At 64.2% G+C, this 12,195-nt stretch overlaps 1 protein-coding gene across 2 annotated transcripts in view; it reads left to right on the top strand.

The window, feature by feature from the left end:
- The window catches only part of NUP210 (nucleoporin 210), a 97,131-nt gene that overhangs the window by 44,461 nt on the left and 40,475 nt on the right, over positions 1-12,195 (top strand). For both annotated transcript variants that reach the window (XM_066241767.1, XM_066241766.1), the window contains exons 9-15: positions 1,397-1,503; positions 2,482-2,622; positions 3,553-3,690; positions 4,772-4,927; positions 5,365-5,560; positions 8,620-8,765; positions 10,386-10,607. In XM_066241767.1, coding sequence (XP_066097864.1) covers positions 1,397-1,503; positions 2,482-2,622; positions 3,553-3,690; positions 4,772-4,927; positions 5,365-5,560; positions 8,620-8,765; positions 10,386-10,607 — 1,106 coding nt within the window. The remainder of the gene's footprint in view (positions 1-1,396; positions 1,504-2,481; positions 2,623-3,552; positions 3,691-4,771; positions 4,928-5,364; positions 5,561-8,619; positions 8,766-10,385; positions 10,608-12,195) is intronic.

The raw sequence follows: 12,195 nt of genomic DNA, 5'->3' as shown, positions 1-12,195 counted from the left end.
CCCCTCACCACTGTGTCCCCCTCTCACCGCTGTGCCCCCCTCACCGCTGTGCCCCCCCTCACCGCTGTGCCCCCCTCACCGCTGTGCCCCCCTCACCGCTGTGCCCCCCTCACCGCTTTATCCCCCTCACCGCTTTACCCCCCTCACCACTGTGTCCCCCTCACCACTGTGTCCCCCTTTCACCGCTGTGCCCCCCCTCACCGCTGTGCCCCCCCTCACCGCTGTGCCCCCCCTCACCGCTGTGCCCCCCTCACCGCTGTGCCCCCCTCACCGCTGTGCCCCCCCTCACCGCTGTGCCCCCCTCACCGCTGTGTCCCCCTCACCGCTGTGTCCCCCTCACCGCTGTGCCCCCCCTCACCGCTGTGCCCCCCCTCAGTGCTGTGCCCCCCTCAGTGCTGTGCCCCCTCACCGCTGTGTCCCCCTTTCACCGCTGTGCCCCCCCTCACCGCTGTGCCCCCCCTCACCGCTGTGCCCCCCTCAGTGCTGTGCCCCCTCACCGCTGTGTCCCCCCTCACCGCTGTGCCCCCCCACCGCTGTGCCCCCCCCTCACCGCTGTGCCCCCTCTCACCGCTGTGCCCCCCCTCACCACTGTATCCCCCTCACCACTGTATCCCCCTCACCGCTTTACCCCCCTCACCACTGTGTCCCCCTCACCGCTGTGCCCCCCCTCACCGCTGTGCCCCCCTCACCGCTGTGCCCCCCTCACCGCTGTATCCCCCTCACCGCTTTACCCCCCTCACCACTGTGTCCCCCTCACCACTGTGTCCCCCTTTCATCGCTGTGTCCCCCTTTCACCGCTGTGCCCCCCCTCACCGCTGTGCCCCCCTCACCGCTGTGCCCCCCTCACCGCTGTGCCCCCCCTCACCGCTGTGCCCCCCTCACCGCTGTGCCCCCCTCACCGCTGTATCCCCCTCACCACTTTACCCCCCTCACCACTGTGTCCCCCTCACCACTGTGTCCCCCCCTCACCGCTGTGCCCCCCCTCACCGCTGTGCCCCCCTCAGTGCTGTGCCCCCTCACCGCTGTGTCCCCCCTCACCGCTGTGCCCCCCCACCGCTGTGCCCCCCCCTCACCGCTGTGCCCCCCTCTCACCGCTGTGCCCCCCCTCACCACTGTATCCCCCTCACCACTGTATCCCCCTCACCGCTTTACCCCCCTCACCACTGTGTCCCCCTCACCACTGTGTCCCCCTCTCACCGCTGTGCCCCCCCTCACCGCTGTGCCCCCCCTCACCACTGTATCCCCCTCACCACTGTGTCCCCCTCACCGCTTTACCCCCCTCACCACTGTGTCCCCCTCACCACTGTGTCCCCCTCACCGCTGTGCCCCCCTCACCACTGTGCCCCCTCACCGCTGTGTTTCCCTCTCACCACTGTGTCCCTTGCCCGTTCTACAGGGTTCACAGTCCACCCCGGTGACAGGTGGGTGCTTGAGGTTGGACGCCTGTACGAGATCACCATCGAAGTGCTTGACAAGTCCGGCAACAGGGTCTACCCCTCCGACGTGAGTCTGCCCAGGGGCTGCCGCTGGGGGGGGTGTTGGTTCCTGGAACAGGGTCCTGTGCATGCGGACCGAGTTGGGGACGCCCTAGGGACGCTGCTGGGTCGCAGGAGGCACAGAAGTGGGATCCCTGGGGCACGGCCTGTGCGTCTGCACCCACAGACCCGCTGGCACTGGGCTGGGGCAGGGAGGCACTGGGCTGGGGCAGGGAGGCACAGGGCTGGGGCAGGGAGGCACTGGGCTGGGGCAGGGAGGCACAGGGCTGGGGCAGGGAGGCACTGGGCTGGGGCAGGGAGGCACAGGGCTGGGGCAGGGAGGCACTGGGCTGGGGCAGGGAGGCACAGGGCTGGGGCAGGGAGGCACTGGGCTGGGGCAGGGAGGCACTGGGCTGGGGCAGGGAGGCACAGGGCTGGGGCAGGGAGGCACTGGGCTGGGGCAGGGAGGCACTGGGCTGGGGCAGGGAGGCACTGGGCTGGGGCAGGGAGGCACAGGGCTGGGGCAGGGAGGCACTGGGCTGGGGCAGGGAGGCACAGGGCTGGGGCAGGGAGGCACTGGGCTGGGGCAGGGAGGCACAGGGCTGGGGCAGGGAGGCACTGGGCTGGGGCAGGGAGGCACTGGGCTGCTGCAGGTGCCGTCTGCCCGTGATTAGCCAGAAGGCATTCCGATGTCCTTGATCGTATTTGGAGGTTTCCTTGTTGGGACCTCAGGGCCTAAGGAAGCCCACTGTGGGCTCTGAGCTCTGTGAGCCCCCACGGCTTCGACTACAGGAACGCCAGGTCACGCAGGGAAGGGAGGTCAGGAGGGGAGGGCTCAAAGGCCAGAGTGGTCATGCCTGCTGGCTTTCAGGGCCTGTGAGCCTCCGAGCGCCCCTTGCCCTGACCTGACCTGACCTGACGGCCGCTTGCGGTCCACACTGCCCCGTCCTGCACACGGACCCTCCCGGCTGTCTGAGACGCCTCGCGCTGTCCTGTCTCCCTCCAGAACATCCGCATTGAGCCCGTGCTCCCCTCCGAGTTCTTCGAGGTGCTGTCTTCTTCCCAGAATGGGTCGTCCCATCACGTCCGGGCAATAAAGAGAGGCCAGACGGCGATCGAGGGGACCCTCACGTCCGTGGTGGACCAGGCAAGTGGGTGCCGCCCTGGCCCACCCCGAGGCCCGCACAGGCAGGAGCGGCAGCCGGGACTGGGTCGAGCCCGGGGAGGCAGGGCCCACGCTGGCCTGTGTGCTGCTCTCCCGGGGCCGTGAGGGCCCCTCCCTGGCTGATGGGGGCGTCTGGGAGCAGGGCTTCAGACTCTTGTCACCTGGCTGATGGGGGCGTCTGGGAGCAGGCTTCAGGCTCGTGTCACCTGTCCCCGCACCAGGCCAGAGCCCCTCGTCTTCTCCCTTTTTTATAAGAGCCCCCACAACAGTGAGCCGCGCCTTCTAGAGTGAGGGTGGCAACTCCCGCAGAGGCCGGTGTTGGGCCCCTGCGCCCAGCTGGGCACCCACCAGGGGCCACCCACCAAGGGCCACCAGCGCCCCGTCGGCTGTTTCGGCTGTGGGTCCTTCAAGGCCTTCCCACGCTTCCCTGCCCTTAATCAGCTGGTTTGGTGAGGTGGGGGTGGTTCTTACTGATGGGAGCACGGGCTGGTGTCATCTGCCAGCCCTGTGCAGACCTGTGGGGGTGATGGGAAGAACGGCCTGGGCCCCTCCACCCCTGCGGTGCCCGCCAGGTCTACACTGCAGCTCCCGGGGCTCAGGGTGAGCCTCTTAGCGTCCCACATGTCAGCTCCCCATTGTAGAGTGGGGGTGCCACAGCCCGCCGTCAGGGGCCCCCAGGAAGGAGGTTGAGCAGCACTTGTCCTAGCGAGTGGCTGTCCCAGAGCCAGGGAAAGCCGTCTCCATGGAGATGAGAGGCCACAGGGGACACAGCGCCCTCTCCCCCTCTCCCACAATCACAAACTCTACCTCTGTGACGGACGCCCCGGGAGGGCCAGGGGGGTCTGCTTGGCGGGGAAAAGTGCTGACTGCCTGGTTGCCATGGTGATGTGGGGTGCCCTCACCCCTTTGTAGGACGGAGGGGTCCACGTGTTACAGACGCCCGTGTGGAACCAGCAGGAGGTGGAGATTCATGTCCCCATCACCCTCTACCCCAGCATCTTGACGTTCCCGTGGCAACCAAAGACCGGTGCCTATCAGTACCAGATCAAGGTAACGGGGGGCCCCCACATGTGGCGGCATGCCTTGGGGTGTCTCCATGGGTCTGGGACTTTGTAGCCCTACTGTTTCTCCAGGATGACCTCCTCGGGCCTGGGGAGGATTTAAGGTCGGACGGAGGGCCTTAATGCTTTCTGTGTTTCCTGAGGAGGCTTCTGCCTCAGTGTTGTGTTCTCAGCGTCAGAAAAACAGAAAGTAAAACAAAGGGAAGGGAACTTGGAAATCAGATGTAGTTCCCACGTGCATCTGTTTCTGTAAAGCATCATTTTCCCGAAGCGGTGCAGGCTCTTTAGAGGACGGGGAAGATGTCACCAGCCCCGTCAGGCACTGGTGTCTGTGGTCACGGATGCCCCTGTGCCCGCCTGGTGTGTGCCAGCATGAGCTGACTCCTCGGGGCTCGAGCCCCATGGCCAGCACCGTCCCTGGCAGCCCTGGTGTCCCTGGTGGTGGTGGCAGGTGTCCTGTCTGTGCACGGACTCCACTGCCAGCTGTGTCCTCGTCTGGGCCCCTCCTGGGTTCTGCGGTGGTGGCCCCTGCCCTCCGAAGCGCTGGACGGTTGTTTACGTCACAGCACGTGACCAGGAGCGGGCGAGGGGTGGGAGGCAGCGTCATGTCTGGTCAGGGAAGCAGCGTCCTGCACCGGGCTCCGTGCCTCGGTCTTTCCACTCCGGCCTGAGCTCGGGGAGGTGCTCCTGAGTTCCAGGGTCACTACCAGGGAGGTGTGTGTCCGTGACCACCGGCCGCAGGGCCCCCAGGATGGGAGGACCAGAAACAAGGCAGGTGGAGAAAGAGAGAGAGGAGGGGAGGCCGCCTCTAGTCGGGCGCTGGCTCGATGCTGCGCTGTCTGTGCAGTGGGGGGAGTGCCGGCCTGTGTGGGTGTCAGAGAGTGAGCAGGTGTGAGTGAGGGTGAACGTGAGCAGGTGTGAGTGAGGGTGAACGTGAGCAGGTGTGAGTGAGGGTGAACGTGAGCGGGTGTGAGTGAGGGTGAACGTGAGCGGGTGTGAGTGAGGGTGAACGTGAGCGGGTGTGAGAGGGAAGCCAGGCCCGTCGGATGCTGAGACAGTGTCCTCCCCAGGCCCACGGCGGGAGCGGGAACTTCACGTGGTCTTCGTCAAGCTCCATGGTGGCCACGGTCACTGTCAAGGGTGTGATGACCACGGGCAGTGACATGGGACTCAGCATGGTCCAGGCCCATGATGTCCGGAACCCCCTGCATTTCGGGGAGATGAAGGTGAGACCAGGGTCTGGGACAGCCCGGGGTGGTGTCTAGCTGCCCCTCCTAACCGGACCTCAGGCTTCATCCAGAACCGCCCATCGGCCGTTGGTCTTGCGCTCGGTGCTGAAGCGGGCGAGGTGGTGTGGCTCAGGCCCTAGCCCTGCCCTTGAGGTCACGGCCACCTCAGGGAGGTGGGAATGATGTCCCACACGGGGCAGGGGACGGGGCCGGAAGGGCCAGGGGGTTGTGAATTCTCAGGGAGAGGAGTGCCCAGGACTCCGTGAGCCCCACTCCGCTGCCCTCCTCTGACTCGTGCCCGGACACAGGCAGGAGCTCCCTGCCCAGGGCTCAGCACTGGGCTTTGGACCCCAAGTGACGTGGGGTCAGCTGACATAGCAAAGGCCCTTCCTTTCCCGTGGAGCCCACTGACCTGTGGCCACGCTGTCTCCCAGGTGTATGTGATCGAGCCCAGGGGCATGGAGTTCGCCCCGTGCCGGGTGGAGGCACAGGTGGGCCAGACCCTGGAGCTGCCCCTGAGGATCAACGGCCTCATGCCCGGTGGGGCCGAGGCGGTCACCCTGAGCGACTGCTCCCACTTCGACTTGGTGGTCGAGGTGGAGAACCAGGGCGTGTTCCAGCCGTTGCCAGGTAAAGTGGCACTTGTGAGTGGGCCCTGGCGGGTGGTGGCGGGATGGGTGGAGACAGACTGCCCGGCGTTCATCGTGGGCCGCCCCCCCACTCCGGAAGAGAGCACGAGGCAGCGGGGTCGCAGCACGAGAAGTGGGCACTCGTCCCCTTGTGGTCCCTCCGCAGTGGTCGGCCTTGGAGCTTACCTGAGCCTCAGGCTCCCCGTCTCTGAAGTGGGTGCCCCCCAACCCCCACATAGTGCCCATCGCAGGGCCGGGGGCGTGGCAGGTGCTTGGGATACAGGGTTGGTAGGGGATGTGGTTAGCGACGGAATCGCAACACCGTGGGACACGCAGGGTCCACCCCTCCAGCCCTCAGAGCCGAGCACGTGGGTCTTCCTCTCTGGCGCCCCCTGCGGGTTCAGGAGGTGACAGCGGTGGTGCAAGGTAGTTTGTTTATGGTGTGTCCACCCTGCCACCCATCAGGCTTCACAGCCGTGATGAGAAGAGCGCTGTGGGCCACGTGCCGGATGGGGAAGCCCTTCAAGGTCACACAGGGCACGGGCGGGATGGGGTGCAGATGCGGGTACGTCTGGGATGCTCACCTGGAGCCTCCGTCCTCGGAGAGGTGAGGCCTCCTAGGGACGTCGGCTCGGCTCAGGGCAGGAGAGGGGTCCTCTGGTTTGCGGGTGAAGAAGAGGTGAGGGCCAGTCAGACCGCTGAAGTAAGATCAAGTTTGGACGGATAACCAGGAGACAACCAGGAGACCGGAGAACGGCATTCTGAGGGCGGGGCTCCTGAGCCAGGGCGCTGAGGGGGCGTGTCCAGGGAGGGTGGGGCTCAGTGGGCGGGGCTCCTGAGCCAGGGCGCTGAGGGGGCGTGTCCGGGGACAGGGGCGCTCAGTGGGCGGGGCTCCTGAGCCAGGGCGCTGAGGGGGCGTGTCCAGGGAGGGTGGGGCTCAGTGGGCGGGGCTCCTGAGCCAGGGCGCTGAGGGGGCGTGTCTGGGGACTGGGGCGCTCAGTGGGCGGGGCTCCTGAGCCAGGGCGCTGAGGGGGCGTGTCCGGGGACGGGGGGGGGGGGGGGGGGGGAGCTCAGTGGACCGGGACTGGCTGAGCCGTCAAATCCTGGGTCATGGAGGGCATCGTGTCCAGGCAGTGGGCAGCCACGGACGGTCGTGAGTAGAGGAGTGCGACGTAACCCTGGGGGGGGGGGGTTGGGGGACGGCAGGGGGTGCCAGGCAGCTTTTCCTCCGCCGTCATCATGGTGACCGTGGAACCATTTGAACGTGAAGCTGTCCAGAGGAAGGAAGCGGTGTCTCTGGGCATACTGTGTCCTTCCCTGGACAGGAGAGTCTGGTGGCGGCAGGAGGGGAGCCTGCTTCTCCGGCACTGCCCAGGCCCTGGGTCAGCCCTCCGGAGGTCCCAGGAATAAAGAACAGGGCCGTGGCCACTGGCAAACCAGGGTGTGTTGACATGTGTCCCGAGAGAGCTGAGGGGCTTGTTCCCGAACGTCCACGCAGCGCTTTTACTGACCGCCCCACACTGGACGCAACCTGGGCGCCCGTCCACTGGTGGGTGGGTGAGCGGGGTGCGGTGAGCCCCGGCAGCGAAACCCTGCCCAGAGAGCCGCGGGGAGCGGCCACGGGTCACGTGGCAGCGTGGCTCCGTTTCCAGGATACGCCGTGTGAGGCCAGCCAGACAGCCTGTGCAGCACGCACATCTGTGCCGAGACTGATGTGGAGCTGTGGCCGCCAGGGGCCGGGCTGGGGGTTGGGGGACAGAGACGGACTGCTCATGGGTGGGGGTGCCCTTCCGGGGGATGAGGCGCGTTCTAAACTTAGTGGCCCTGGTTGCACAACTCCCTGACTGTTGAAACCACCGGCTGGCACGTGCACTTTGAACGGGTGACTCTGCCGTGTGGGGTTTTTATTTCAGTAAAACGAGTATTTAGAAAAATATCTAAACGGTGGGAAAGACCAGAATGGTGTCGTGATGGCCTGCAGGGGCGGGTGGCTGGCGTTACCCGGAACAGGTTGGGGGGTGTTCTGCACCGTGGTGGTTGGCGTTTCACGGATGGCCGGGACTTGTGACATTTCACTGGATATAAATTTGACCTTAAGAAAAAGGAAAAGAAAACCCATAAAGGAAGATTGAGCTGTGGATAACCACATGTTTCTGCTCAAGTATTTAGTGTGAGGCATACAGACACCTCCAGCTTACTGTTAGATGTCTCGGGAAAGGGGACTGATTGATGGAGGGTGGGGGATGGGTAGATCATGCAGGAAGCAAATCGGAGCAGAACGGTAGCAATAGACCCCAGGGGGCAGGCACAGTGACGTTGTTTTCCTTAAATGTCTGGAAAGAAAACAGTAAAATTCTGCTACCCTCACTAGAGTGGCTTTTTTAAAAAATGGGTTGGAAATTCTACGTATTGGCCCAGTCAGCCGTTAGAAGTCGTGTGACCTGACAGCCGATTTGGGAAAGCTGTCTGGCAGCCATGATGAAAGCGGAGGCCTTGGGGACGGGGACACACCTGCGGCATGGTCGGGGGCACGCCCAGCAGCGAGGCGGGATGTGCCCGGCAGAACTGTTCTCCGCCCAGCAGCAGCATGCGGCACCGCCCAGCACCGGGAGCCGCCCAGGTCTCCACTGCGGTCTGGGGAAACTGAATGCAGACGCCTCACAAGGCCGAATTACCGTGCAGATCCGATGAGAGGTCGACAGCCTGCAAACAGGAAGGCGGGACCTTGCCGGCAGCCCTGAGTGGAGGAGGGCAGTCACCAGGGACGCGGTGCCCAGCGATGCCCTTTATGGGAAGCAGAGCGGCCAGTGCAATTACGGCTGCTGGACGGTGGCCACCGTGCTTCTTTGTGGGGGGAGCTAGTGATTAGAAGGGTCTGTGGGAGATTCCAGGGCTCAGGCCAGTTGTGTTTGACCCCCGTTCTGGGCACTGGGTGTGCTGGGGTTGCTTTTATGCTAAACAGGCTGTGTGTCGAGCCCAGGACAAGAGGATTGTCAGCCCACCGTGTCTTCCGGGCAGAGGCAAGTTCTCGCTGACCGTCCGGCTGTCTTCTTCTTGCAGGAAGGCTGCCTCCGGGGTCTGAGCACTGCAGTGGTGTCAGGGTCACGGCCGAGGCCCAGGGGTACACGGTGCTGCTCGTGAGCTACAAGCACGGACCCCTCCACCTGAGTGCCCGCATCACCATCGCCGCCTACCTGCCCCTCAAGGTGAGCCCAGGGCCCCGGCCCTCACGCCGCCTCCCTGGTCACTCAGAGACTGGCCGCCTCTCTCTGGTCTGCGAGCTGAGATGCTGAGGACGTGGGAGGAGCCCTGTGGGGTCATTTAAAGGGGGGACGTGGCCTGTGTTCCAGGGAGGGACCGCTTCCTGGCAGCACTGGAGGGCAGAGCGCAGTGACTGACAGGACAGGCGAGGGCCTGGCGGTGACCTCTGGGGACCTGCTGAGGGGCCCCGGCAGGGGGTCAGGGAGCAGGGCTGCAGGCCCTGGTGGGGGGACACTTCTTCCTCACACCCCATGTATCCTTGTGTGGAGCAAGCCACATCTCTCTGCAGGTGCATCCCTGCCCTGTGTGGGACAGGGGTGACAGCCCTTTCCTCAGCCGTCCATACAAGGGCCTGGGGACCCTCGGGACAACCGTCACCCTAGGCCCGGAGGGCAGACGAGAGCTTTTTGTAAAAAGTTATTTTAACTCACCCTTCGTTGACCGAGCCCCTGCTCTGTGTGGGGCACGGTTCGGTTCGGTTCTCGGGGCTGGGAATGCAGCAGGGAGGCAGGCTTGTTCCCCAGAGCTTAGAGCCGTTGTGGAGATTGGGGGACTGAAAACTGGGGGAACAGACCTCCGGTCACGATGCCGTCAGGACACACAGCTGGTGTCCCTGCTCGTCGGCTGTGCGTCTCCTTAGGGCGTTTTGTGCTTTTGGAAACTGCACATGTGATGAGGCTGTTTGGTCAGCTCTCTGTGCCCGGCTCTCTGGACATGGAGCCCAGGGGCCCGCATAGGCCCCGTCACGGAGGTACCACGGGTCCTGTGGGCTCTGGGGCTTGTCGACTGTGGCAGGGACTTGCTGTCATAGAGGCCAGTGTGCTGTCCGTCTCTGTGTGTGACCGTTTCTCTCCCTCCTGGTCTGCCCTCAGCTAAGATGCTTAGAGTCCCAACGGCTTACAAGAGAAGCACGTCGACTGTGCCCCCACCCCCCAGGCAGCATCTGGAAGAGGGCAGGGTTCTCCCCAGAGCGCCTCAGCCCCAGTCCCCGGGGACATCGTCCCACGAGCAGCGGCCCCCGTGACCTCTGCGGGCGGCAGGGCCAGGCCTCCGGACACGCCTGCCCGAGGAAGGCGCTCACTGTCCCCTCTTGCTCCTGCCCGAGGAAGGCGCTCACTGCCCCCTCTTGCTCCTGCCCGAGGAAGGCGCTCACTGCCCCCTCTTGCTCCTGCAGGCCGTGTCACTGTCCCCTCTTGCTCCTGCCCGAGGAAGGCGCTCACTGCCCCCTCTTGCTCCTGCCCGAGGAAGGCGCTCACTGCCCCCTCTTGCTCCTGCCCGAGGAAGGCGCTCACTGCCCCCTCTTGCTCCTGCCCGAGGAAGGCGCTCACTGCCCCCTCTTGCTCCTGCCCGAGGAAGGCGCTCACTGCCCCCTCTTGCTCCTGCCCGAGGAAGGCGCTCACTGCCCCCTCTTGCTCCTGCCCGAGGAAGGCGCTCACTGCCCCCTCTTGCTCCTGCCCGAGGAAGGCGCTCACTGCCCCCTCTTGCTCCTGCCCGAGGAAGGCGCTCACTGCCCCCTCTTGCTCCTGCCCGAGGAAGGCGCTCACTGTCCCCTCTTGCTCCTGCAGGCCGTGGACCCCTCCTCTGTCGCCTTGGTGACCCTCGGCTCCTCCCAGGAGCTGCTGTTTGAAGGAGGCCCCCGACCCTGGGTCCTCGAGCCGTCCAAGTTCTTCCGGAACGTCACCTCCGAGGACGCGCACAGCGTCAGTCTGGCTGTCCTCGGGCCCCCTAACTCCCGAAATTATCAGCAGCACTGGATCCTTGCGACCTGCCAGGCCTTGGGCGAACAGGTGAGAGGGCAACCGCCCCAGGACCACCCGGCCCAGAGCGACGGGGCCCTCGTGTCCCCGAGTACCAGCTGAGCTCACAGTCACCTCTCTTGTGTCTTCGCGGCAAACCCGGGAGATGGCAGCTGCGGCCCCTCCCCCTGTCACAAACGGGGGGTCCTTGAGGGTGAATGTTGGGTGGACACCAGCAGGTTAAGCAGGGGTGGCCGTGGGGACCCCACCATACTTGCTGGCTTTGACGGAGCTGGTTAGTCCTGGCTCCCTTCCAACACCGGGGACCTCTCTTCTCTCCACGCGCCTGTCCTTCCAGCAGTCAGGGGTGAGCTGGGGTCAGGCTCCCAGGGTCAGGCACCTCTCAGTGCTCTTTCAGGACAAGCTGGGGATTCCAGTCTTTTTCTGTGAAATCTCTTTATCTTAATTTTTTTTTTTTTTTCTGAAGCTGGAAATGGGGAGAGACAGACAGACTCCCGCATGCGCCCGACCAGGATCCACCCGGCACACCCACCAGGGGGTGATGCTCTGCCCATCTGGGGCGTCGCTCTGTTGCGACCAGGGCCATTCTAGTGCCTGAGGCAGAGGCTATGGAACCATCCCCAGCGCCCGGGCCATCTTTGCTCCAATGGAGCCTTGGCTGCGGGAGGGGAAGAGAAAGACAGAGAGGAAGGAGGGAGGGGTGGAGAAGCAAATGGGCGCTTCTCCTATGTGCCCTGGCCGGGAATTGAACCCAGGTCCCCCGCACGCCAGGCCAACACTCTACCGCTGAGCCAACCAGCCAGGGCTTAATTTTTTTTTTTAATGCCGAAAACCAAGAAATTAGGAGACTGGGCAGAGTCTGAACCAAAGGTGTCTGTGACCGGAACCCCTCTGGGCAGGAGCCGCCTGGTGGAGGGCAGCGTGCACATGAGCCCTGCCTGCGTCCCTGCCTCGGGGTCGGGCTGGGCCCTATGTTCTCAGGGGCAGAGCGGTCCAGGAAGCAGAGAGCCATTTCTCTGGGGAAGTGAGCCTGTCTTTGCACATTTAATATTATAGGGACCATGTTTCTTTGTTTTTGTTTTTTTAAGTAAGAGGAGGGGAGATAGTGAGACTGCCATGTGTGCCCCAACCGGGATCTACCCGGCAACTCCCATCTGGTCTGGGGCTGATGCTTGAATCAGTTGAGCTATTTTTAGTGCCTGAGGCTGATGCTCGAACCGATTGAGTCACTGGCTGAGAGAGGGGAACAGAAAGAGAAGGGGGAGAGGGAGGGGTGGAGAAGCAGATGGTCACTTCTCCTGTGTGCCCTAACCGGGAATCAAACCCAGGACGTCCATACACCAGGCCAATGCTCTATCCACTGAGCTGCTGGCTAGGGCTGGGACTGTCAGCCCTGTTAAAACACACACACACACACACACACACATACACACATGTGCACCCTGTGAAGTCGCCACACCGAGGCTGCTCGGGTGTGAGCAGTCAGCACGCACGGTAGAAGGTCTGCTTCCCACTTGTTTAAAGAAGAACACAACAATAAATACCATGGCAAGAACAAACGTAGTCAAGAATTACGTTAGGGAAGTTCTTAACCCCGCCTTGGCTTGGTCAGCTGCCC

Source organism: Saccopteryx bilineata, chromosome 8, assembly GCF_036850765.1.
Source record: "Saccopteryx bilineata isolate mSacBil1 chromosome 8, mSacBil1_pri_phased_curated, whole genome shotgun sequence".
Classification (NCBI taxonomy): Eukaryota; Metazoa; Chordata; class Mammalia; order Chiroptera; family Emballonuridae; genus Saccopteryx; species Saccopteryx bilineata.
This window is presented reverse-complemented; position numbering and strand designations above follow the sequence as displayed.